Genomic DNA, 24573 nt, shown 5'->3' with positions numbered 1-24573 from the left:
ATTAATCTCATTTGGTGTGTATCTGGTGTTTATTTCTTGATACAACATGTCTAAAATGTTGATTCATATTTCATTAATATCCAAAACTATTAATTCATATTTCATATTTCATTAATAGCTAAAATGTTCATCAAACATATCTAAAATTTTGATGATAAAAGAATAACAAATATTTAAAGCGAAGTTTTTTTAAATTTTCTTTTTATTTCTGTAAAAAAAAAAAGAGGTACAAAACATCGTAGTTTGTAAATGGTACATGCACGTATTTACACTGAAATTATGAATGGCCGATGAAATTCAGTCATCATGCATTTTGTGATTTTTGACATATGACATTAAAAAGAACATTTTTGTAGTTGGATTACAATGCCCTTCAATCGTGTATTGATGTTCTTTGAACTGGAATGCTTGCGACTACTAATCACAAACGGCTAGTGGAAGATCACAGATAATTTAAAGGTTACCAAATACGGTGTCAAGAAGTTTTCCCAGCTGTGACTTGTTGTCTTCTCCCTTTGAGGGGGTACCAGAGGGTGGGAGAACGGCCTTACATTCTTGGCTTTGAGGTTCATATCGCTTGCACAGGGTCTCGGGGAGGTCAGAGATGATCATACTCATGATATTGCGAGTCATCTCTACAGCACCGTCACCGCAACGTCTGCCTGTCATGCCATCAATGCTTTCGTAAAATCGTCGGAAACCACTGTAAAAGGAAAATTGTTCTTTAAAGAAGAACCCTTAAAATAACTATTTCATTATAATAATATAAAACATTTGGAAAATTGTACCTCATTTGTAATTTTTTATGTGATCGCAGTTAATGTTTTCCTTCGGTTATTGTTATCGAATTTCCAAGCCCATTTATTTGTATGCGGAGACACAGAAAATAATCTTTTATTGTAATCAATGATTTGGTTAATTTTATTAATTTTATACAAGTGTTGCAGAATCACTTTTTAACCGAGCCGCCCAGACGGTATAGTGGTTAGGGGGGCCTGATTGCGATACCGAAGGGCGTAGATAAGGAGAGAGAAGACCGGAGAAGGTATGGATATAAAATATGAGGTAGCGGTTGCCACCAGGTGCCTCCACAATAAAATGGCCACCACTTCTGGTCTTAGTAGTACCCAATGCCGTTATAAGCAAGTGCCCGCCATTGGGGAAAAATAATAACCGAAGTAAAATAACTAAATATGGATAAGTCGCCAAATAAGATCGAAATATTTTACAAAAATTTGCAATGTGTCAGAAAAATGTCGCCAAGTAAGGAAATAATTCGCCAAAGAGCTTGCTTTTGATTTTAGTTAGCCATTTAAAATTGGAAGAAAACAACTTTAGTTTGGCGTACGTTTTGAATAACTATCGATTTTTAGATAGGCAGACACAAGTCCCTCTTCTTCAGCAGCAAAAAATATTATCGAGAATTTTTCTTAATGAAAAAATATCCCTTGAAAATATAATCCCTTGAATATATATATCCCTTGAAAAAAAACCTAAAGTAAAGTTGCTTTTTTGCATAATTTAAAATTTTACGTTTACATGTTCTTAGCCAATCAACGAGGGATGTCCTTCGAATATGAATATTAGGTGCATAGTATCGGCCAAATAATTTTCGAAACTGTTATGAACAGTTCAGAAACGGACTTTTGCGTTAAAACATTTTGAACATAAATCAAGTTTAGCATTTTCCTAATTTAAAATTCTGTGAAAATACTTATTTATATATTTTTTGTTGTGTTTACATTAAACTAGTTAAATTCCAATCCTATTTAGATGGATATTTTTCCTCGTCTTTTAATATTATCATTTGGTTATGCTATCAAAAGTGTCATGGGCGAAAGTAATTACATTAAGTTGTGTCTAGTGCGATAATATTTATTAAAATTGCCTTTTTCTTTTAATATTGAAATCACAATATATTCAAGACAATTATAGCCTATAATTATTTTTAAATTTTATTGCCACTTTATTAGAAATAATTTTTACCTATAACGCCTTTTACAATACACATAAAAATTATTACATACATATTTTTTCAACGTAGTAATTTCTGCCCTAATGACGTAATGAGCAAATGGATGCTTTCTTGTTTATTAATATTTATACACAAGAAAAATATGAGAATATTAATTAAATTTAAAGCATTTAAATCATCTTTACAAATAATTATTATCAATTTAACCGCAATCAATTCGCTGATTACAAGAACAAGATAATTTTTAATTAAGAAACAAGATAATTTTTGGTTACTAAAAATTATTTCAAAATGTTTTTGAAGTATTTGCATTAGTAGAATAGTACTGTTGAAGCAGATTCGCTATCATAAACATGGTAAGTGATTTTTTTTTATCTACTTTGTAAAATATTTTGAATTAAGTGATGTTTTTAAGAGAAAAGAATTTCTATTTTTAAAAAATGGTATTCAATGCTCTTTCCGACACATTTCTCGCTTCAATTCAATGAATTCTGGAAAAAAAATTTACAGTGTTTCACTTAAAATGTATTTTAATTAATGAAGTGAAAATAAATTTTATTCAGGTGTAAGCCCTGTTGTCTATTTTTAATGCTTTAAAAGGTAACATTTCAGGAATGTTCAGAAAAAAAAAATTAAGAATAAAGATATAATAAAAATCATTATTTCTTCCAAATTAGTTGAATTCCTCTGCATGTAGTGGATGTCAAACGCAGTTAAAATTAATAAATTTAGGAAACCGGCAAGATTTCTTTCAAACATATGTTAAACCTCAACTAGAAAGCGTGGATATTTATGGTAGCAAATAATCTACACAGGTTATTTATTAAAATAAATAAAAATGCTTCTTTTTTCCTTCTTATATGTATGTTAAACAATTGTTGAAAAATGAAAGTCTTCAAAAACCAATTAATACTGCAAAATGGCACTTAAAAGTGAACTTAAAAAGTAGGGAATGAAGTAATGGGTGAAATTATTCAGAAATAAAGAAATCTGATATAAACGTGTTATGAAGGTGAGTAACTAGTCGAGACTAAAAATTGTACTTTTTCCGAAAGGAGAAAAAAATAATTGCAATATTTATTCATAAACTATAAGGATTTATTAACCTTCAGAAATTTTACATTACTTTTTCTAATCATGTTAGCAATTAGTTACTCTCTGAAATTAATCTCCGACGTGAAGTGACGTCATTGTTGACTTAAATGCTGTATTATTCAAGATTGAAATTATCTACTCATTACAAATTTACAATATACGAGTATGTAATTAACTTGTTATTCTACGTTCTGTTTTGTTAGGACTAAGTTTATTGAGTACTTTGAGTTTTTGAAAAGTAATTAATTCTAGATACAAACAAAAATTTTATAAAATAATCGAAAGTTACAAAAATTTTACGAAATAATCTAAAGGCAGAATAATAAGTTATACATACCAGCACATTAGAGGGAATCTCTGCTTAAATTGGACATCAAAGAGGGTTTCAATGGCAACTTGGAGATCTCTCATGTGTGTTTTAAATTCATCACTTTCTGCTCCCTCAGCCAAGCATTCAGCGTGTTGCAAATAACCTTAAAAAGAAATAAAACTGTTAACAAGGCTTAGGGAAAAGAAACTTCTGTTTAAATTATAAAGTATGGGCATCTTATGCTGGTAAATAAGGTTTATTTGAAATAACCTCTTATTTACAGCGTTAAATCTTTCCTTCATATCTACTCTTTTTGTATACACTATCAAAATGCATAAATGAAATGAGTTTAAATAAGGGAAGAAAATTTATGCTTAAGAGAAGAAACTGGCAGAGAATCTCCTCAAATTCCTCCCTCAGGAAAACTCCTATCTACTCCTGCTTAAAGTAATATTGTTATAAGCTTTGAGTGCTTTGATTAAAATTATGTTAGCAGTCGTGAAATAACAGAGCCACGTTGTTCGGCTTCAAACGTACACTTTAGCTCAAATAATTTTAATTTATTTTGTCTTTCCGCTCCTCAAGACGCTTAATTCTGTAAATTGTTTAAAATCTGTGACTTCAAATTAAAGTTTAACACAGAACACTCAGCAGTAATTAAAATGTTTGTGTATTTTGATATTTTCTTAACGTTCTGTCATCGAAAACTAAACACAGCTGCTAAAGTAAAATAAGTAAAACAAGGAGAAACAAAGAAAAACCGTATACTTCTTCCGGCAATTGAAGAATATTAGACTAGAGTTTAGCATAACCGAATTCAGGTTAACCTTATAAGTTTTCTGTTTGGTTTTTTGGAATGTTAGATCTGGGTTGAATTTTTTAGATCAACACAAAATATTTAATTGACTAAAAATAAAATTCACTGTATGTCTATGATAAACGCTCTACTAACTGTTGCCGTTCTACTACATATAATATCCAGTATTCGCTGTAAACAATACACATGATATGTTTTCTCTGTCTTTAATAATTATATTTAAATAAAGATACGCACAATATTTAAATTAACTTTATAAATGGGAAATTTAACTTAACCTTTAGAAAACCAAAGCCTTCGCTAACCTGTATGCATAAAATGCCGAAATGCTCATTCCGTCTCGTTTGTTTATTCCCGTCCCCTTCCATTAACGCACAAAGAAGTGTGAAGATTTTAAATGACATCTTTTCTACTCCCTAACAAAGAAGCTTCCCTTAACCTTTTAGGACAAGTTGTCTGCAATAAACAGATACAATGCATTTGAGGTAATTGCATCCGCTACTGCATACCTTAGGAGGAAAAAAGAAAGCAATATTGCAAACTCGGCCTTTTCACGCAGTTGTGGTCTTTTGAATAAAGGCCGTCTCGGGCGTTTTGGCCTTCAGAAGATTAATTTTCCATGCTGTCAGCGGGCGCCAAAAAGCCCGAACTTTCAAATTCATTATTACAAAGGAAATATTTTTTAAGAATTTGAAAACCCGGATCTATTTTTAAGGGAAATGAAATATTTTTAAGAATTTGATTTATATATAACAATTTATTTACAAGCATTAGTGTAGAACTTCCTTCCCCCCGCGATAAAAGAGTCACCGCAAGAGAATAAGTCATATATAAATAGCCAAAAATGCATGTTTCGACATCGTACCGTTAAGGGGTGATAAAAATAATTCACTTCATTGTTAGCCCTTTATTTTGTAACCTGAGCCAAACTTTAAAATTTCAGTAAAATTGCAGCTTTGCTTGTTACTTGAGGAAGGAAGCTAGTTTATCGTATTTTATTTTTTATTTATTTATTTATTTTCCCAGAAAACTTCCTTTAAGATAACTACCAAAATTACCATTGTCCAGTTAAGAAAAGAATAAACATCCAGCTAAGTTTCAGAAATTTTCAAATAATTGTTTCCTAGATAAATACCAAAAGGAAATCGGTTAATCGAAATTATTCTTTAATTCAAGATTTGAAGGATAAAAATCCCTCTAGCTTTTGTGGAAACAGATTTCGATCTTTCTATGACGAATTATGCCTTAATTATCTAAAATAAAGGTATATTAATGTTGAAAGAACTCAAAATTACATTCATACTTGTCTGTTTTTCTGCGACATTTTTTTGTTAGTAAGATACCTGCATACAAAATATTTGATATAATTAATGTGCAATTTTAATTAAAATTCGAATAGATACTTTAATAATATGAAATAAAGTTTTTGAGCAGTAATTACTAGTAAGTTCCATAATAAAAAAAAAAAAACTTTTAATATTATATTTAAATTTTCTGATTGACATTTGCAATATTGTGTGCTTTACGTAGTAGATATTTTTTTTTTAGAGTAATTCGAATTCATAAGTACTTATCTGAACATTTGTTTATTGAATAAGAGCGTTTAGCTAACAAACGAAATGAAAGAGAATAAAATAAAAAAATGAATATAATACAAAACAATGAAAATTTGACATCACTCTTTTTTAAAATAAATACAAATTCACAGCACAGGAAAATTCAAAGATAAAGAAAAATAGCAGTTATGTTAACTTAACTAAATAACGCAAAGGTATTCAATGGCTATCTGCTTATGAGAAGGAATGCTTTGGAGGCCTTAAAGGAAACTGCCTCGTATCTACTGTTTCACAACATATGCGGAAAAGTATGGAGAGTCCAATGCAGCCAGCCCGTCAGCCAGAATTCAAACTCCCGTCGAACTACTAGTGTTTAGCGACTTTACCGCACGGCCATTGGTGGGAAAATCACGTCTTTGTCAGGAAGATTTTTCATTTATTTCTCAACTGCTGTGATGCTATCTAAATAACATAATTTAATTCCGTGTTCGGTTGAATCCATTGTTTGGACTCTATGCCAAAAATATTTTTACACAACAAGAACGACTAACTAAATATAAGTCAGTTCCAATGATTCCTATCGCATTGCTGGATAGAAGTTTAATTCAAGTTTCAAATGTTCTGCTGGAGTACTCGGCTTCGTTCAGACGGGTGTATAAATGCCATAAATGGTTTAAGATGAGCTTTATTGCTAGGTAACCAGCCCTTACTACGTCACAAAAATTGATTTAGGGGCTTTGGCATAAAGTTCGAAGTTTCCAGCTTTATGCAGACTTTGTACAAGAGTCGACCAGTCAGACGAAACACGCGAAACGTGAATGGGAAAACAGAGCGGGAAAGCTGCAGACGCAATCCACGCATGCGCAGATTCAGCTTCTCAATTATAGAAGCCGTAGCCTGCTGGCTACGGCTCATGTGTTTGTCTCGCAGGTGTGAACGGAACTCCTACATGTTATGCCTTTGTGACTAAGCCTCTATAACATTTATACCATCGTCTGAACGAAGGTTTAAGCAGATTGTCAAATTTATTACTATTATTTATTTATTTATTTATTTATTATTATTATTATTATTATTATTATTATTATTATTTTATTTATTTATTTATTTTTACTTACGGGCTCTGATTTCTGATCCAGGAGTGCACATTGACCTGGCGGGTGCATCACCATCGGAGAAAAGACCGAGGACTTCCCTCTGTAGGGGGGATAAGCACTTGGAAGAATAGTTACCCATACAGTCTTCCACTTCTTTCATTGTTCTGCAAGGCAAAATATAATGTGTTTATACCAAACACCATAGTGCACTTTCAAAAGAAAACTCAATTTTCATTTCTCAACTGCGGATCAATAAATTTCGAACAATTTTTTCGATACATTTCATCTTAAAATCTTATTAGGCTTTTAAACCTGTTTCATATCAAAGATAGAAAGATATACCATGTAAAATAAAGCGTGTATTTCTGTTTAACAGAAGCTCTTTTAGCAACTGAACACAGTGATCTTTTTCAACTGCAATTAACCATCAATTAATAGTATCCAATCCCAGACATCGTTTCAGGTAAATTATAATCTTCGTTAATTAATGCGGCTTTCTTGCATTCGTTGATTTTTATTTCTCTTTAACTGTCGTCGAATAAATCTTACTCGTCTTTTATCTGAGGTACTAAAACGCTTTTTAACAGAAAGTTGCTATATAATTAAGTTTTTATGTTAAACAGGTTAAAATGATAAAGTCCCAGACATTTTGCTAAATACTATCATATATTTTGTAAACCTTTCCGTTAAATTCTTGAATTTTTATTTAATTTTTCACTTTGGTAGATAAATGTTTGTAAAGAGATAATAAAAAAAAAAAAAGCTTTTTCTAACATAAGGTTATTAAAGAGGAGAGGAATGACATTTAGTTATAGAAAATTTTACTGTTATTTTTATTTATTTATTACATTATACCTAATAAATGCGATCGTAGATGAAAGAAATGTATTCAGTTTTAACCTTCATTTGCTATCTAAATATGAATGACACAAAATAGTGAATAAATATTTCTAACGTGACAATTACACTTAACATTAGAATTATTTACTTACATAGAAATTTCATTAGAAACCTTGAATTGCATAATAAGGAAATTAATAGTACTATAATTTGTAGGAATATATGAGGAAAGAAGAAATTTAGCGACTTGGGTTTACTGCAATTTGTTACGTGTGCGGTTTAAAATTCCAGAACCAGTTTTTTATAGATTTAAGAAATATGAACATTATGACAGTTACTTTTCCTGTTAGGAAAAATCATTGATGGTTAAATAATGATTTAAAGATGATGCTAACTTTACTTTTAACAGTGTTGTTTGCATTGGAGTGGTTTCTAACAGTAAAAAATATTGATTTGTTTCCAATATAGATCTTAAAGTATCTGCCACAAAAATGCGTTTACCATCTTCTTCCTCTATTATTTTTTATATTTCTAATAAAATGTAGGCATTAAAAATAAATTATCTCAGTTATCTTATGTCTATTAGCCATTTTTCATTTAAAAAATTTCATGAAAGTGAAATAAAAATTTTCCAACAAATTATATTTTCTTCCAAAATATTATTTTCTTCCAAAATATTATTTTTATGCTTTTAAGTGTTCAAATTAAAATTTATATTAATTTTTCGATATTTGTTTCTTTAAGAAATAGGGTGAAATTGCGTAAATCGTACCCCTGAAAAATAGGTATCAATCGTACGATTTATGAAAAAATGAAAATTATTTGTGGTAATGATATCTTGTGCTGTCGTTGTTGATATTTATTGCAATAAAATCCCATACAGTCTTACGCTCTTCAGTAAAATTAATAAAAATATTCACACGAATTTAATACGACATAGACAAACAGTATTCTCAGTCGTACTACTTATATCTTAAGCCGTACTGAGTTTAAAATTGGATAATTATAATAAACCTTTCTTTTTTTCAATTAAATTATTTATAATACAATAAATTACAACAATGATCACGAAAATAATTTTTTAATTTTCTTGTCAGCTCCAGCGTACAAATTATTATGTACCCATTTTTTTCACTTTAAGCACCGAATCAAATTCTCTTCGCTGTCTTTATTACAAATATTACAGGGAAGAAGCAAACACGATATGAAACAATATAGAACAATATAGTTGGCGCGATATTACGGCTAATATTTAAAAGGTGCGTCTTGCGCGACTATACTTTAAGCGGTGGTATGACCTGCGTAATCTAAGCCTATCGCTCAAGCTTTTTGCTGTTCATTTAAACTTAAAATATGAAATAATCTAGAAGTCAAAAATGAGACTTTAAAAATTGTTTAATCACTAATTGAAAGCAAACCTTTCAACAGGAAGAAATCAAGAGAATCTGCAATTACCTTTATTTTAAGTTATGCTTTTTGTATGCTTATGAGGAATTACCTTTATCAGTAAGATATACGCTGAGAAGACATACGATAATTTCATTTCGAAGTAAGATATACTATAATTTCATAATAATTCGTTTATCCACTTCACGTGACTTTCAAGCCATCGATTTTGAAATCAGAAAAATAAAAGTATTTCATTATTTTATGCATTTAAAGTTGTTATTTTCTACGCGAGAAACTACCTTAAATAAGAAAGGAAGGTCAGGCGTTACTTACTCGCACCATTCATTGACTTTGTCCTCGTCAGCAGGGACACCATTGCTTTGGTAATGGAACATACCTATGGCCATGCATAGATCCACTTCTCGCATATGGCATGCTTGTGAATATGCTTGCTGGGCAGCTGGAAATAAAATTGCCTCATGTAATTCATGTAAGACATTGTATAAATCATTTGCATAGAGTATAATAATAGTAATCTAAGAACTAACTAAAGTTTCATAGGTTAAATCTGTGGCCACATTTCTTGATAAAATTGATAAAATAATTTCATACAAAAATTAAGAAGTTTAAAATTATTAATACTATAAATTTTTGTTATTTAACCGTTTGTGATATCTATTACAGTAGATCAGAGGTATTCTATATTTCACACTTTGTTTCTCATATTTTATTTTTAACTCCTTTTAGCATTTTCAATTAAATATGTTTGGGTAAAGTAAACTGATCGAAGATGACTAACTGTAACAAAATGCATTAATTACATTATACATTCATCAACGTTTAAAAGAAAGAATAAGTGTCATTCAATAAAACGAAGCATTATCTTTTGCGATATGAATATTAATTAATCGATAAGATTTAGATAACAAATAAAAAAAATTGAAAGCCTAAAAGGGCCCTTTTAAAATTTAATTTGGTTTATCGGCAGAGATAATGTATAAAGATGGCCCAGGTGGAATAGCGAAACATTTTATAGCATACTAGTTAAATATGCATTTAAGCGTAAAAAGAGAAAATTTATACATCTCCTGTATATTTGAAAAGGGGAAATATATATATGTTGTTTCTAGACAAGTAGCTCATTTGAGCTTTTATTCTTTGTACTCATTTTTTTTTTTTTTTTCCTGTTAAAAATGGTAGTTTTTCTTTTCTTTACGAACTCACAATACATTTATCAAAAACCTAAAAGGCAAAAAGATTATCAGTTTTCTAACTTTATTGATTTATTCATTTAGTATTATTTAATGAACTGGACATTGCTTTCAAACTACAGAACTGGAGTAGGAATTTATTTGAAGCTGCGTATCTTAGGTTTCCCCAGTTTTACCTATATATATCAAATTTAACCTAATATATCAAAATTTTTACCCAAATATATTCTGATATATTTTCCCGATTTATTAAAAATTAATAGTAAGTTAATTTTTCTGCAGATGTAATGCAATTATTGTTATTTTATTAATAATTTAGGGATAAAAGTAAATAATTTTTGCAAAAGGAGTTTTTGAAAGGAATTTAAAAAGAATGTCAGAAATAATTTATCAATAATGCGTTACTCGTATAACACTAAAACTAGCATAATTTAATATAACCATTTTTCATTAATTTATTTAACGTTTAAGAGCTAATCAAAATTCATTGCATATCGGCATTTTTCTGTTCCAAGTTTGATTTTAATAATTAAAATTTAAAAAAAGGTATATATTAAATCATTACTGAAGGCAAGGTTCAGAGAGTTTTTAAGGGCTTTTGATTGCGGTATTATACTTGCTTAATTATTGCAGAATTATGAACTATTATACTGTTAAATTGTAAAAAACATTAGATTGCATCAATGTTAGGAAACTGAAAAAAAAAAAAAAAAAAAATCCGCCAGGGTTTGAACTCCGGACCTCCTGCTTACGTGTTCAGCGGGCTTCCAGTCACACCGTGTAGGCGTGTGGAAAGGACGGAAAAAATACCTTACAAAGTTTCAAGCAAGGCAGCTCTCAAGGAATCAGATCTTATTTCTAAAACAAGGACCTACTATTAAAATTGTAAATCTATTAAGTGCTAAAAAATTATTAATTTTTAATACATTTATTATGTATCGCATTCATTTAGATTACACTCAGACTAAAACTGATTATAATCAAATAGCTCTTTTCATACACTAAGATTTATTTTAAGTAAAACGAGTATTTAAATCTAACTGCCTAAGAAAAGTACTCTACCTTAATTTTTAAGAATTGTATCGATATAGTTTAGTAGACGTAAAGATTAGTAAAAAAAGCAAATTTATAAAAAAATTATCAAAAATTCAGAACCATCGGAAGTTTGACTAAAAATTTATCAATTAATACAAGCCGGATAATTTTCTAGAAAAATAATCTATATTTCAAATAAAAATCTATCAATTTTGACTAATACTTAAGCCGCAAAATGTAATGCATTTATCTTTATTTTGAACCCCATCTAATTTGAAACTACAAAAATGTTTACTATTAGTAAGCATTGTTTCGAAGAAGTAAGAGATACTTACCAATTGCCAGCAGCAGTACTACAAGAAGAGATTTCATCTTTTGAGTAAGTTTTGAGGAACGTGAAACTCAGGAACGGTTAATTACAAAAGTGATTTCCTAAGCAGACATAAAATCTTTTATACCCACTGGAAGAGAAATTTTTTTTCGAAATTTTCTCAGCGTCACTTGAATTTCCAGAACTGGAAGCAAACAAAAAATGCAAAAACAACAGTGCAACGGACGTCAGCTAACCAACCGTTGGGCTGCGTCATGAGCTGATGTGATTCGTCTTTTGGAAATACGTACTTTCATTAGCTCCCCCGAACTCTTTTGGAAATAAAGAATGTGTGATGGATTCAAAGCCCCTCCCAGCTATTGCGCAAGTGGACAACCCGGCCGGCTGTTAGATAGATAGTAAGAGATAAGAAGAAAAAAAAGTTGCTGCCGCCCCGAGGCCTCGGACCTTGAGAAAGTCACAAAATGTGCATCAAGGGGTTGACCTTCTGAGCACTTCCAGCGCTTCAGATGTTGCTTAGTGGAAGCTTCCAGAATACTATCTTTCAAAGATTGCGGAAACTTCCCTTTCTATAGATCACTACTAAAATAGTTGTTTCAGCGGTATTGCAAAATAATGTTTGCCGTTTTATATTTTAAAGCTACTTCTTTTATAATGTACTTAATATTCTTCTGATTTTGCTTTATTTTGATAAATATGAAATGTAAAGTAGTCTAAGGAAATAATACAAAAGTGGTTATAAGAAAGAGAATTGCAAGAAAAGACATCCCGTCCTTTACCTAAACTGATAAAAAGTAAAAAAAAAAAAAAAAAAAAAAAAATTACGCAAAACGTGTTTTTGCGAAATCCCAGGAGTCATCTGAATTTGATGCTTGAAACAGAGCTAAGCATTTCGGATATTTCGTTAGAAACTAATTAAAAAGAAAAAATTTGCTTTCGATTCATACAGTACTTAATGACGGTTTCATCGAAAGATTTTTCATAAACATAACAGTTACGTCTATTTTTTATTAAACTGTCTTTTTGAACAAAGCGTCCCATTAATAATTAAATAAATTTTGACAGCGAAATGTGTGAATTTTGAGGCAACAGCTATTCAGTTAGTTTCACACTAATTAATACATAAATTCACTAAATTAGTATCGAATTTGAAAATTAGTTATCGGTGTTCATATATTTTAACAGCTCCTGTTTTAATGAAAACAGTAATTACTAAACATTTCTCTATAGCACAGAATATCCTCAATATGTTCTATTTAAGTTGCAACATCTCTGAACATACTAAGGATATCCTGAGTATATTGATTCTCAGATATCCTGAGGACATTGTAATTTCACGCCCTGGGGATGTTTTGTTTGATTCGCCATGTCCTGGGATACGCGAAGATGTTGATTCTCAGACGTCTTTAGGACTTCTCTTTCTGAGAATTTTTTTACTGCATTTTCCGCAGGACATCCCTTGCCAAACATTCTGAGTATGTTTATTTTCAGTTCTGGTACTTTTAGTATTTTCGAATTTGCACATTTAAAAGGCTGCACATTATTTAATTTTCATGCGCATTTTGTTTCATTAAGAGATATTTCTAAGTATTGTTCAACAAATAGCATTGATATCCAGGTTAGGTTGTTATTTTGTTATTAATTTTAACTTTAAATTTTCTGAAATTAAAAAAAAAAAATATTTAAAAATTAAAGCATTTTGAATGATTTAACTATTTACCGAATATTTATTAAATTCTAAATAACAAATATTTTGCACAAATAATTGTTTAAATTACTGATATAATTATTTACATATTACAAACATTATTTTAAGTACGGGTAAAATTTTAAAAGGTAAAACAGTCTTCACTTTTACGCCAAATGACAGAAGTTATTACACTGTTATTGTTACTGAATTACAATCGTGCGATAATTTCACAATAAAAAGAATTTTCTTTGGCGACTATTCACGGTTCCAGACATTTTGGTAGAGATGGTCGTTTTAGAGAAATAATTCTTAATATCGATATATAGATTTATTATAATTATAAGAGACAAAATTAAAATTTAATTTAAAATTTAATTAATTAATTTTCCATACATTGAGTAATTACAGTATATTATTCTGTGCTTCATTAAAGAAATTAATATTCTTTATTAATAATATCAAGAGAAAGTCCTAATTAAGCAGGTGCCATGTAATTAAGTGCCAAGTTCTTAAATGATTCTATGAAATTAATTTCTGAAGACTGCTAAAGAATTTGAAGGAAAAGGAATGCTTTTTCTTCCTTTTAAATAAAATTATTCAACAATAGTTATTAGGTATTCTCTCCCTCCTTGCCTTCATAGTGTAAGTTGTAGCACGTCCGGTTGGCAGTCAACAGGTTCGAAATCCGGAGAAGGCATGGCTCATTTTTCAAGTTCCCTACTGTGATGTACCTAATAACACCACATAGTTTGAACTGAAGTATTACAATTGTAGAATTAATAATGCATATATGGATAGCTTAATTAATTTTTTTATATTAGATTTTAGCCGGTATTTAATTAGTCTGCTAATATTTACCGCCAAGACAAATTTTAAAAGTTTTATTATGCAACTGCCTGCGCAAGTTTTTATATCTTGGCAGCATTTGAAAGGATCAAGACTTTTTCCCGAATTTCAGTGCAGTACTGCATGCTTCAATTGGCTATTCTGAGTGATCTCTGCTAAAATAGCTACCTTTAATACCTGATTGGGACAATTTGTACTTAAGTATGAAAAGCGGAGGATTCGATCTTGATAATGTGGTATTGGTAACGCAAGTGTTTCTAGATATTTAATATAACCGAATTCCGTTTTCTCATCCTTTTCCTTTGGTTTGGTTTGGTTTATGTGATAATGGCAAAACCTCGAGGGCTAGCTGACTAAGAGGAGGAATGTCTTCGTGGAGGAATTTCTAACGGAAATCGCTCTATACACGTTACACATGGCGAAAATCACAAACAAGCCCACGCCGCCAGCCCGTTCGCGAGATTTGAATTTCAGACCGAACTACCAGTGTTCAGCGACTTTACTACTCGGCCGCTTTCGTTCGGAGCAGGATGCCTTCATTCAAATGCGTTAATATTACTGGAGCTTGTAAATTGTCATTGAAAGAGTTTCGTTAAGTTGTTGCAGCTAGAGATTTGCTGCAAGGGGGGCTCCATTTGCCACCCACTCGATGCTCACCAAAAAATCGAATCTATAAAATGTCAAATCGATATATAGAGAAATAAATAAAATCTGTGTGTTAATGTTTTTTTATAAAATTTTGTCTTCAGCTTTTTAACCTCTTAATTTTACGCTTGTTCTTCTGTTAGCAAAATCGTCTAGAATAACATTCTAGACATTAGTTATAACATTCTAGAAGAAAGAATAAGAATAACATTCTAGAAGAAAGAATAAGAATAACATTCTAGAAGAAAGAATAACATTCTAGAAGGAAGAATAACATTCTAGAAGAAAGAATAAGAATAACATTCTAGAAGAAAGAATAAGAATAACATTTTAAAAGAAAGAATAAGAATAACATTCTAGAAGAAAGAAGAAGAAGAACATTCTAGAAGAAAGTATAAGAATAACATTTTAGAAGAAAGAATAAGAATAACATTCTAGAAGAAAGAAGAAGAAGAACATTCTAGAAGAAAGACTAAGAATAACATTCGAGAAGTTTGTTTCATTTCTCCAGTTTTTCTTTTGCAGACGGTATGGTATGTTTTAAATACAAGATATTTATTTTTCAAGTCCTTAGGTGCTTCTTAATCGCACTGTATTTAGATAAGATTGTTTCGCTACAGAAGTTGTGAGGAAAATTCGAAGTAGAATAAGAGTATGAGGAATTTCATTCTGGAAACCGTATTTTAGAACAAATTACAAAATTTCAAAACGACTACCTTACTTCCTCTCGATTTCGTATTCCCAAGCAGTAATAGAAATAAAACTTCGAAGGTTTTCTCTCTCAGTTAGGAACTCGGCATAGCAAGAAAGTGAAACTATTGAAGTTTCTTTCTAATTTCTTAAAATACTCTGCCCAATATAAAAGCAATTCTCTTTTCAATTTAATTTCGCATCACCCTGTCATATTTCGTGATTCTTCATCTCATCAATGACTGAGATGATAAGATAGTTGAATACCGGTAATTCAGTCTGGGATTAAATTTCAATCAACGATCTGGGTGGTTTATGTGGTTCGCCTTATGTTTAACGTAGAGCATGCATAGATTTTTTTATGTACGAATAACGTGAATACAAGTTAGTATCCTTTCGTAATATGAATACGAGGCAGTTCCTATATTTTAAGCAAGGAATTTTAGTCCCCTACGAAGACATTCCTCTCCTTAAACAGATAACCATGATGATCTTGACTATAATCGAATAACTCTCTACCAGTCTTTTCGATCCGAAGGTCCTAATGCCGCTTTAGCTGTACCCACGCTTCGACTTCATCCATAATCTTTTTTCTCTGTCTTTGTCTTGAGAATATTTTTGTTTCAAACATTATACAAAATATGACTAAATGAAGTAACTGATGGCTTTTTAGCCCAAAGAAGTATTTTGCCTAGAAGGACTATTAATTTCAATCTGCCATTTTTGCATCGTCACTTTAAAACGGCGTTTCACTTTTCCAATTGTTGCCACCAAATACTAGAACCCTGCATTATATTTAAAGAAATTAAATAATGAAGAATTGCATAAATGTATGTATGTTTCTCGCATTGTGGGAAAAAAAGGTAGCTAGAGACATCGAATTTTGAATAACGTAGTTCTCTACTCAAATATGGGCATCTGGAAGCTCAAATTTGGAATCTGGAATTTGTTTTATTGCATATTTGATATTTTTAAAGCTTTAACGAATTTTTGATTAACTAACTCGACGATTTCAAAGAGAGCAATAGCAACACTGTACGAAAAAAGAAAAGAAACATTTTTATCTCCAGCTCGCAAGACTGTTTATGAGAAATTGTAAAGATATGCTCTTTTTAAATATTTTGTGATATTGTTTTTGAATTGAATTTTATGGTTTAAGTGCAAAGAAGGTGATATTTAATAAATAAAAGTAGTACACAAAACATTAAAAAACGCCCCATTGAGCGTAATATAAAATATGGAAGCTTCCAGACTTTTTTTTTATTTTAGTTCGTTATAAACCCATTCATTTTGCAATTAAAAACTAAAAGTTATAGATTATCATTAAATAATAAATAGTAATCGATTATTATAGATTATTAAAAGTAAGATTTTCTTTTTGCTTTGCAGTCTATATAAATTTAATATTAATTAAAGCAACATAAAAATCCCTTTAAATAGCAGCACTGCTTGTGTGAGAGTTAAGGAAAATGTCTTTCAGTTAGACTCCACATAATTCCCACAGATAACTGGATATATAAAACTGAAATAAATTTCATTACACTTAATCCCTAAAACTATTCTTGAATTACGAAGGGAATTTTGAAGTCATCTGTATGCTATGGATAAATTTCTTTCGCATCCAAAAATATCAATGGAACCCGCTAATATTGCTAGTGAGACTCGATATTAGCGCGACTCAATTAAGCTAAATATTAGTGGGACTCAATAAGTGTTTTAAATATTGTTTGGTAAACCATTACTTAATTAAAAAGTATGATTAATTGATGCTCGATACTTGCAATACCTTTAAATTCAAAATTTAGTAAAGTTTGTCTTATACAGTCCGAAAATGCTAAAGAAAAAGGATATAAAATGCATTTTAAATACACAACTTTAAAAAAAAAAAAAAAAAAAAGTCTTAGCAAATGATGCAGGAAAGAAACCAACACCTGGACCTCTCGAATACCCGCGAAAGGTGCTACCCTTACACTGCAAAGGCATGCAGGAAGATGGGAGAAAATAGCTTCTATACAAAAATCTTTTAAAGGGCGACTGGGAGTTAAGGGACCCAGTCGCCAAATCCTCGTGGTGAAGAATCATCATCCACCAACTCATAGTTCGGGCGTCATTGTAGATTTGTTAGGTTTGCTATGACAATTGTTACTTTTTGTAGTTCTGGAAAAGGATAGAACCTGAAGTGAAGCTCCAACTGCTCAAAAACGGACTAACAGACCCTTTGCCATCAAAGATAGCAGCTGGTTTCATCGCAGCCTGCATGGTCTTGATGATGAATCCGAACCATTCCATCGGTTTTTCTGGTGCCGGCGGGACTTGCAGTCTAGGCGACAGACCAATGTAAATTTTCCAAATTTCAAAGACATGGTCGATGATTACTTCGGGCGCCACTCTAGAATAATTAAGTTCTTTTCGAAGCAGAAGTAAATGAAAAATGAGTAATGTCCTCGCCTGGACTGGAACCTGGACCTCTCGAATACGCGCCAAGTGTGTTACTGTTACATTACTAAGGAATAAAGGAGGGAGAAAATACTTTATAAGTGTTTAGTTATTTCTTTTAAAATAATTTCTGTAATTGATGATTACTTAGTTTTTATTTATTTATTTATTTTTATTTATTTATTTATTTATTTATTTTTTGTAGAAGAAGAAATTGTCCTAGGCAAGCTTAAATATTCAGTTGTTTCTTTTAACAATTGGGACATTATATTACTTTGTTGGGACTTTATATTACTACTTATTCTTGAAGACTAATTTAACAATAAATTTTCTGTAAAGCTGCATTTCTCTAAGCATCTTAACAAATTAACCATGACCAGTTTACCGACATGTAAAAAACGTGTTTCATTAGTTATCAGAACAGAAATACACTTTGGTATTTAAGTATAAAAGCACCACCAGGGGCCGAGCGGTAACGTCGCTGAACACTGGTAGTTCGGTCCGAGGGTCGAATCCCGCGAACGGGCTGGCTGCATGGGTATTTTCGTGGTTTTCCCCATGTGTAACGTGTATACGAGCCAATTTCCTTTAAAAAGTCCTCTACGAAGGCATCCCTCCCATAAGGCATATAGCCCTCAAGTGCTTTGTCGTAATCTAATAACCCAAACCAAGCAGTCACCTTAGTAGTAGTAGCAAATTTTCAGAATGCGCCAAGTTCTTCTAGTTGTAGCAAACAACATCGCTATTGCGTATGAGTTCTTTTTGCTGTATTACGAATTCTAAAGGCTTTTGCAGATATTCCACTAACCATTTGGACATTCAAAGTGTTGATTTTATATTGAACATATATATCTGTCTCCTTTTGCATTATACTGAATATAATCTTCGTCAATCGAGTCTGCAAGCGACAGTATATAATCTTTTTTCAAAATTCCTGCAAACTGCATCTTAAGAATTCCTGTTTATCAGCACTATTTGGATATACACTACAAAGATATTTGACAATGATAGGACACTGCTGCTCTAACGAAAACAACTGATGAGACACTTCTGATAACAAATGGTTCATGTCTACAAGATAAAGATATGCAGCCTTTCGTCAGTTTGGTTGTAAACAGCAAACTTCCAGTGCTAAGTTTCAGTTTGTATTCTGACTTGCGTATTCTAGAATGATAGTGTCTCCCTTTTCTGTCAGCTGTCAACTTAGGCTTTAGCCTGAGACCTTTTTTAACCCTTTATATGATTATAGTTGTGAAAAAAGATATGTGCGTTATCAAGCACGTTTTCGATATTTTTTCACTAAAGTATCACCATATTGCTCTTAATAACTATAGAATTGTAGTTTTCGGTTTTCACTTCCATGATAGATATACAAAGGAAAAGAAACCTTTATTAAAATGTGTTATTACAATATATGAAATTACAATGTGTTTTCTGCATTTTTCCTAGGAGACATCTGTTAAACTTTGCTTACTGAAAGTACTTTAAGAAGGCAGTTATTTACTGCTCAAAATTAACTACAAAATTTCTCCTCCCTACGAATAATAAAAAAAAAAAGAACTTAGTATTAAAATTGGGCATAATTTTAAGATTTTCTTCGAATTATTAGGCAAGCAGTGCATTTATTTGAAATCCAATACCAACAACGTTCGAGTACATTCAGATGTATCGAACAATTATAAAATTTAAATATCATTTGTCTGAAATTTCAATGAAAATAGACTTAATGCAATTTGAGGTGCACAAACACAGGATATATGTATATAGATTTGACTATGAAAAACTCCCATCACAGAGAAAAATAATCTGTTATCAATTTAATTATTCTGAGGAAAGATTTACTGTTTCAGAAAGCAAATACCTGTGATTATCTTCAAATTTTCTCATACAGTTAATTAGTTTAACTAATGTAAAATAAAAGAAGTATTTTTACTTATATTTCGAGTACTGTTTTCATATATGAGGGCATTTAACACTTACTTTCTGGAAATTAAACTAAAATTGCTATCAGAAGTTATTTAATTCTAAAGTTCTATTCCATTTGGAGAATATTTTCCACTTAAGATATCTACATTCAGAAGGGAATGTGTAGCGTACTCGCGACTTGCAGTCAGATTGTTGCACGACCATCTTTAAGATCATGCATGAGCTGCACATCAACCGCGAAACTATCCGTAGATCAGGGAAAAAAAAAGGAAAGATTTGTTAAAAAGGGAAGATTTAAGCGAATTTCACTCTTTGACTGAAGAGCAAAATGCTCAAAGAGTGCAGTTCTGCAAAAATTTGACACAGACGTGAAGTCTGACCTTTCAATGCTAGATCATTTTGTCTTCCCTCGAAGAAGCCTTCGAATCATCAACGAAAATGCAGAGCTTGCATTTGGAATGAAAAATATTCACCACGATTTAAGATATTAGACTTCAGATATCAAGGATCAACGCCTGGCGCGCCGATGCATCATTTATATGGAATTGGTTGAGTGTATAAACAGTTCCTGCGAGTATAATTCTTCTTTCACGATGTTCTTGATCTTGTACTGTAAAGCACTCATCGTGCGAGACCACATCGGCGCAGGCTCACCAGGGGCCGAGCGGTAAAATCGCTGAACACTGGTAGTTCGGTCCGAGGTCCGAGGCGAACGGGCTGGCTGCATGGGCGTTTTCGTAGTTTTCCCCATGTGTAACGTGTATACGAGACAGTTTCCCTTAGAAAGTCCTCCACGAAGGCATCCCTCCCCTTAGGCAGATAGCCCTTGTGTGCTTTGCTATAATTAAATAAACCAAACTAAGCCAAACCACATCGGCGCAAGAGGGCGGCTAATTCCTCAGACCTTGGGCATTAGGTACCCTGAATAGGCAACTAATTCCTCGGAAGACACAGTTCGTCTTTATTCTTCCTATAGTAGTGGCACAGTTCTTGAGAAGCCTAACCAAAAGAATATGTATTGTTAAGAAGGAAAACTTCGCAGCAGGAGTATTGGCTCCCTTCGAACGAAAAGGGAAACAGCTGCGCATGCGTTAAATATCTGTCGTCAAAAAGCGCCAAAGCTCGAAGCTAATGTCGAAGTTCGAACAGGTTCGACGGTTACGTTTGTCAAGAGTTTAAAGCTGTGTGACTCCATTTTTTTCTTCCTCATTATTGACGGATATAAAATCAGACATCAAACTGCGATATAGATAATGCTAATTCAACAGCCAGTGAAAGTGAAACTTCACCTAATTTTCTTATTTATCTTAACCTGTGTTTCGCAATTTTCTGTGCACGTCGCGGAGGGGGAAAATGTCGGCCAGGTCCGGTACATCACAGAAGGGGAAATTCTCGCCAACAGGTTCCATCGCCAAATCCCTTGGCGAATTTCCCTCTTCTTTCTAGCGGCGTAGAAGACAAACTGGTTTACATTACGTCTATGGAGCCTTTCCATCTTCACATAGACGTTCTTTGCTAATCAAAAGAACGTTCTTTGGCTTGGCTTGGTTTCCCGAAACTTAGCAATAAATCTTATATCCCAGATTCAAGTCCGTTCGACTTTCGTTTCTCGCAAATTCAGACTTACTCTAAAGTTACATTAGTTCAGGCTTTTCAGGATATTCAGAAATTCATGATGGGGGCAACTGAAGCATATTGCGGGAATTGACTTTAACCCGTCAGCACACGTGCTGGGGTAAAATCCATTCCACGTGTAGTCTTTTCTTAGAAAATAAGGGAAGGTCGTACGTGAACTTTCTAGTACTTTATGCACCTTTCAAGATCAAAGTTAGAAAGTGATCGTCCAAAGGAATTTTCCCGTGTCCAAAGGAATTTTTCCCGTGGGATTTTTGTGTTTTCGGGGAACGCGGGATTGTAGCTACCCCGCGCGTGTACTAACGTTTCACTTCCAGGGATGTTCTTCCAGGGATTCATTGAGATGAGTGCGTACGAGCGAGAACAGTAACGACTGCGGGTTCTTCTCGCTAGTGTTGAAACTGATAGCGAAATTGAAAATTCCGATTCTGAGTGCGATAATATTTTTGAAAGTGTTCACGAAACTGTTTCTGACCAGTGATAATATGATTTCCATGATCTTCTTTGACATCATATAATTTTTATGTTTGAATACATGGAACAATTTGAAGTAAAAAATTACCCTCGAAAAACGTTCGGACTCAGCCGCACAGTATAGTGTCAAGAAAAGCTTTAGAAATTTGAAACATCCAACTGAGTGTTTATTGCAAATTATTGATGAATAAATAATGGAAGATTTGGTAAAATCAACAAACATTTACATTTCATCAATAAGAAACAAATTCTCTAGAGAACTTGGTGCACAAGAGACAAACGTAACTGAATTGAAGGTGTTGTTTTTCCTATTATATTACGCTGGAGTGCTGAGAGCAGCACTCCAGCGTTTGTAAAAAATATGTACTTGTTTGTAAAACTATGTTGTCACCCTATGTGATGATTGTTCAATGTGAGGAGATTATTTGAATAATAAACTCAGGTAGGAGGGGGGGCGGAAAACTATGTGTTATTTATATTTTTTAATATTCTTATTTAGAATCTATTCTTATTATATTGATATGAATAATTGTATGACATATTCAGTTTTAAGGAAAAAAGCTTGTAAGAATGCAGCTTTTTCATATTCCTCTAGTACTTTATCAAACCACTCTTTATAATAAACACTTATGTTTAAAAAATATGTATATATGAAAACGGAATTTTCTAATATAAAAAAAATCATATATGTATCTTATATAAGTTAGTAATTTTTGCATAAATTTTGATTTTTATGGCTTACTTTAGGTAACCAGTATGGAAATGTTTAAAGTAAGATTAAGTAAGATTATCTCGAATTAAAACTGGAAAAAAGGTTTAACAGAATTCACAAAGCTATTAGTCCTTTATCCATTCATTGAAAACAAAGAAAATGCCTTTATTTACACGTTGGGGGGTGAACTCCGAAAAACAAACACTGGGATAAAATTTGTCTCGCGCAGGTACTAACGTAGCGCAGTGATGCGCGTTTGCTGAAGAATTAAAACCCGAGAGATCCTAAACCTCACATATGGAGATCTTGTGAAGCGACTGAAGTTGAACATCGACTGTACTTGGAATAATGACCACGGTTTGTTGCAGTCACTTTAACTTTCTAGATACCCTTGTCAGTTCTGGAACTTTACTGTCAAATCTTGGATTTGACTGTTGAATACTAGATCGTATGCTTTAGTTTCTAAACATAACATCGTTCAGATTTATTCTTCGCAAAATCTTGTCTTTTTCCCCAGGAAACGGAAAAAAACTGCTTTTAATTCCATTTTAAAGCAAGATGAGCATATAGCAGATTATGCTCCCCTACCAACGCAACAATTGTAAAATAACTCTTCTTTGCACAAACTGTAAATAAAGCAAAATTGGCATTAAATATAGAAAGAAAGCATAAAATGGAAATAGCATATTGTGTCAAGTCTAGGTCTCAAAAAGAGAATTCTAAAATCTCTTTAAATAATGCATAATTGCTGGTGTTAATACCATAATTTGACCAAATAATGTCAAAATTACACGGAACTCTTAAATAAGAAGAAGCTACAGAGATGAAAAGTATCATTCACTAGCATTACTATTATTCATTATATGAGAGAAGCATATTTTATATACAGCAAGAATCTGCTCTGTACCAGTCTATATGCAAAGACAACTTCCCTCTTTCTCTGTATAGCATACTTTTGTAGTCAGTTAATGTTTATACAAAAGACAGTAGCAAAGTTATTATTCAACATACCCTGGGTTTAAAATTTTTCTCTATATTTGTGAAGCAAACAGAATTTGAGAGTGGTGGCAAGATTGTACGTTAGTATTGATAAAAAAGGAAATAAATTCAAAACATATTTTGTTACCATCACATTAAGAAATTTGTGCCTGATTTGTGCCTGAAAGCCCTGCAAGAGCAAGAGAAGTGTATGCTTTGGGCTTGCACTTTCTAGAAGCCTTTAAAGTCTTCAAGCGTCTCTATGCATTGTAGAGACATTAGGTATTTTGGAAGCAGAAGCTGTGAAAAATGAGCAATACCCTCACCGAGACTCGAACCGCGGACCTCTCGAATTCGCGTCGAGGGTGCTGACCATTACACTACGAAGGTGGGAGAAATATCTTATTACATTACTAAATAATTGTTATGAATCCTATAATTTCCATACATATCTATGTTAATACATCACATTGCGGAAAGATGGTGGCATGTAGAACCAACAAAATTTTAATACACAGAGTCCTGCACCACAACATTTGTGCACTGAAGCTGGAAATTTTAATTTCGATTTTCTTTTTCATGTTTTGTGCGAATTTAAGGAATTTTTGATTAACAAATTTTTCGATTTTAAGCACTCCTTTGTCACTAACCGAAATAAAATACTCTTATATTTCACATTCCTAGTCAGCGGAATCCCACCAGGGGCCGAGGAGTTAAATCCGCCGGATACTGGGAGTTCGGTGCCAGGCAGACGGGACGTCTGCATGTTTCGTTTTCCTGGTCTGTTTCTCATGTGTAATGTGAATGCGATTCAGTTTCACTCAGAAAGTCTTTCGCAAAGGCAGGCCTTCCCGCAAGCAAATAGCCCTCGTGTGTTTTGCCATC

At 32.2% G+C, this 24573-nt stretch overlaps 1 protein-coding gene across 1 annotated transcript; it reads right to left on the bottom strand.

Moving 5' to 3' along the window:
* Positions 1-291: 291 nt before the first annotated feature.
* Positions 292-11820, bottom strand: LOC118188429 (uncharacterized). The gene is made up of 5 exons (XM_035358869.2): positions 11661-11820; positions 9413-9539; positions 6872-7014; positions 3408-3543; positions 292-703 (listed from the first exon to the last, which is right to left on the bottom strand). Exons 1-5 carry the CDS (start codon positions 11695-11697, stop codon positions 454-456), a joined length of 693 nt encoding a protein of 230 aa, XP_035214760.1. The 5' UTR covers positions 11698-11820; the 3' UTR covers positions 292-453.
* Positions 11821-24573: the final 12753 nt, after the last annotated feature.

The sequence above is a fragment of the Stegodyphus dumicola genome, chromosome 3 (genome assembly GCF_044657685.1).
Source record: "Stegodyphus dumicola isolate Sdum_Otavi_A_Nest chromosome 3, ASM4465768v1".
Taxonomy (NCBI): domain Eukaryota; kingdom Metazoa; phylum Arthropoda; class Arachnida; order Araneae; family Eresidae; genus Stegodyphus; species Stegodyphus dumicola.
The sequence above is the reverse complement of the archived record's forward strand: the minus strand, read 5'-3'. Positions and strand labels throughout refer to the sequence as shown.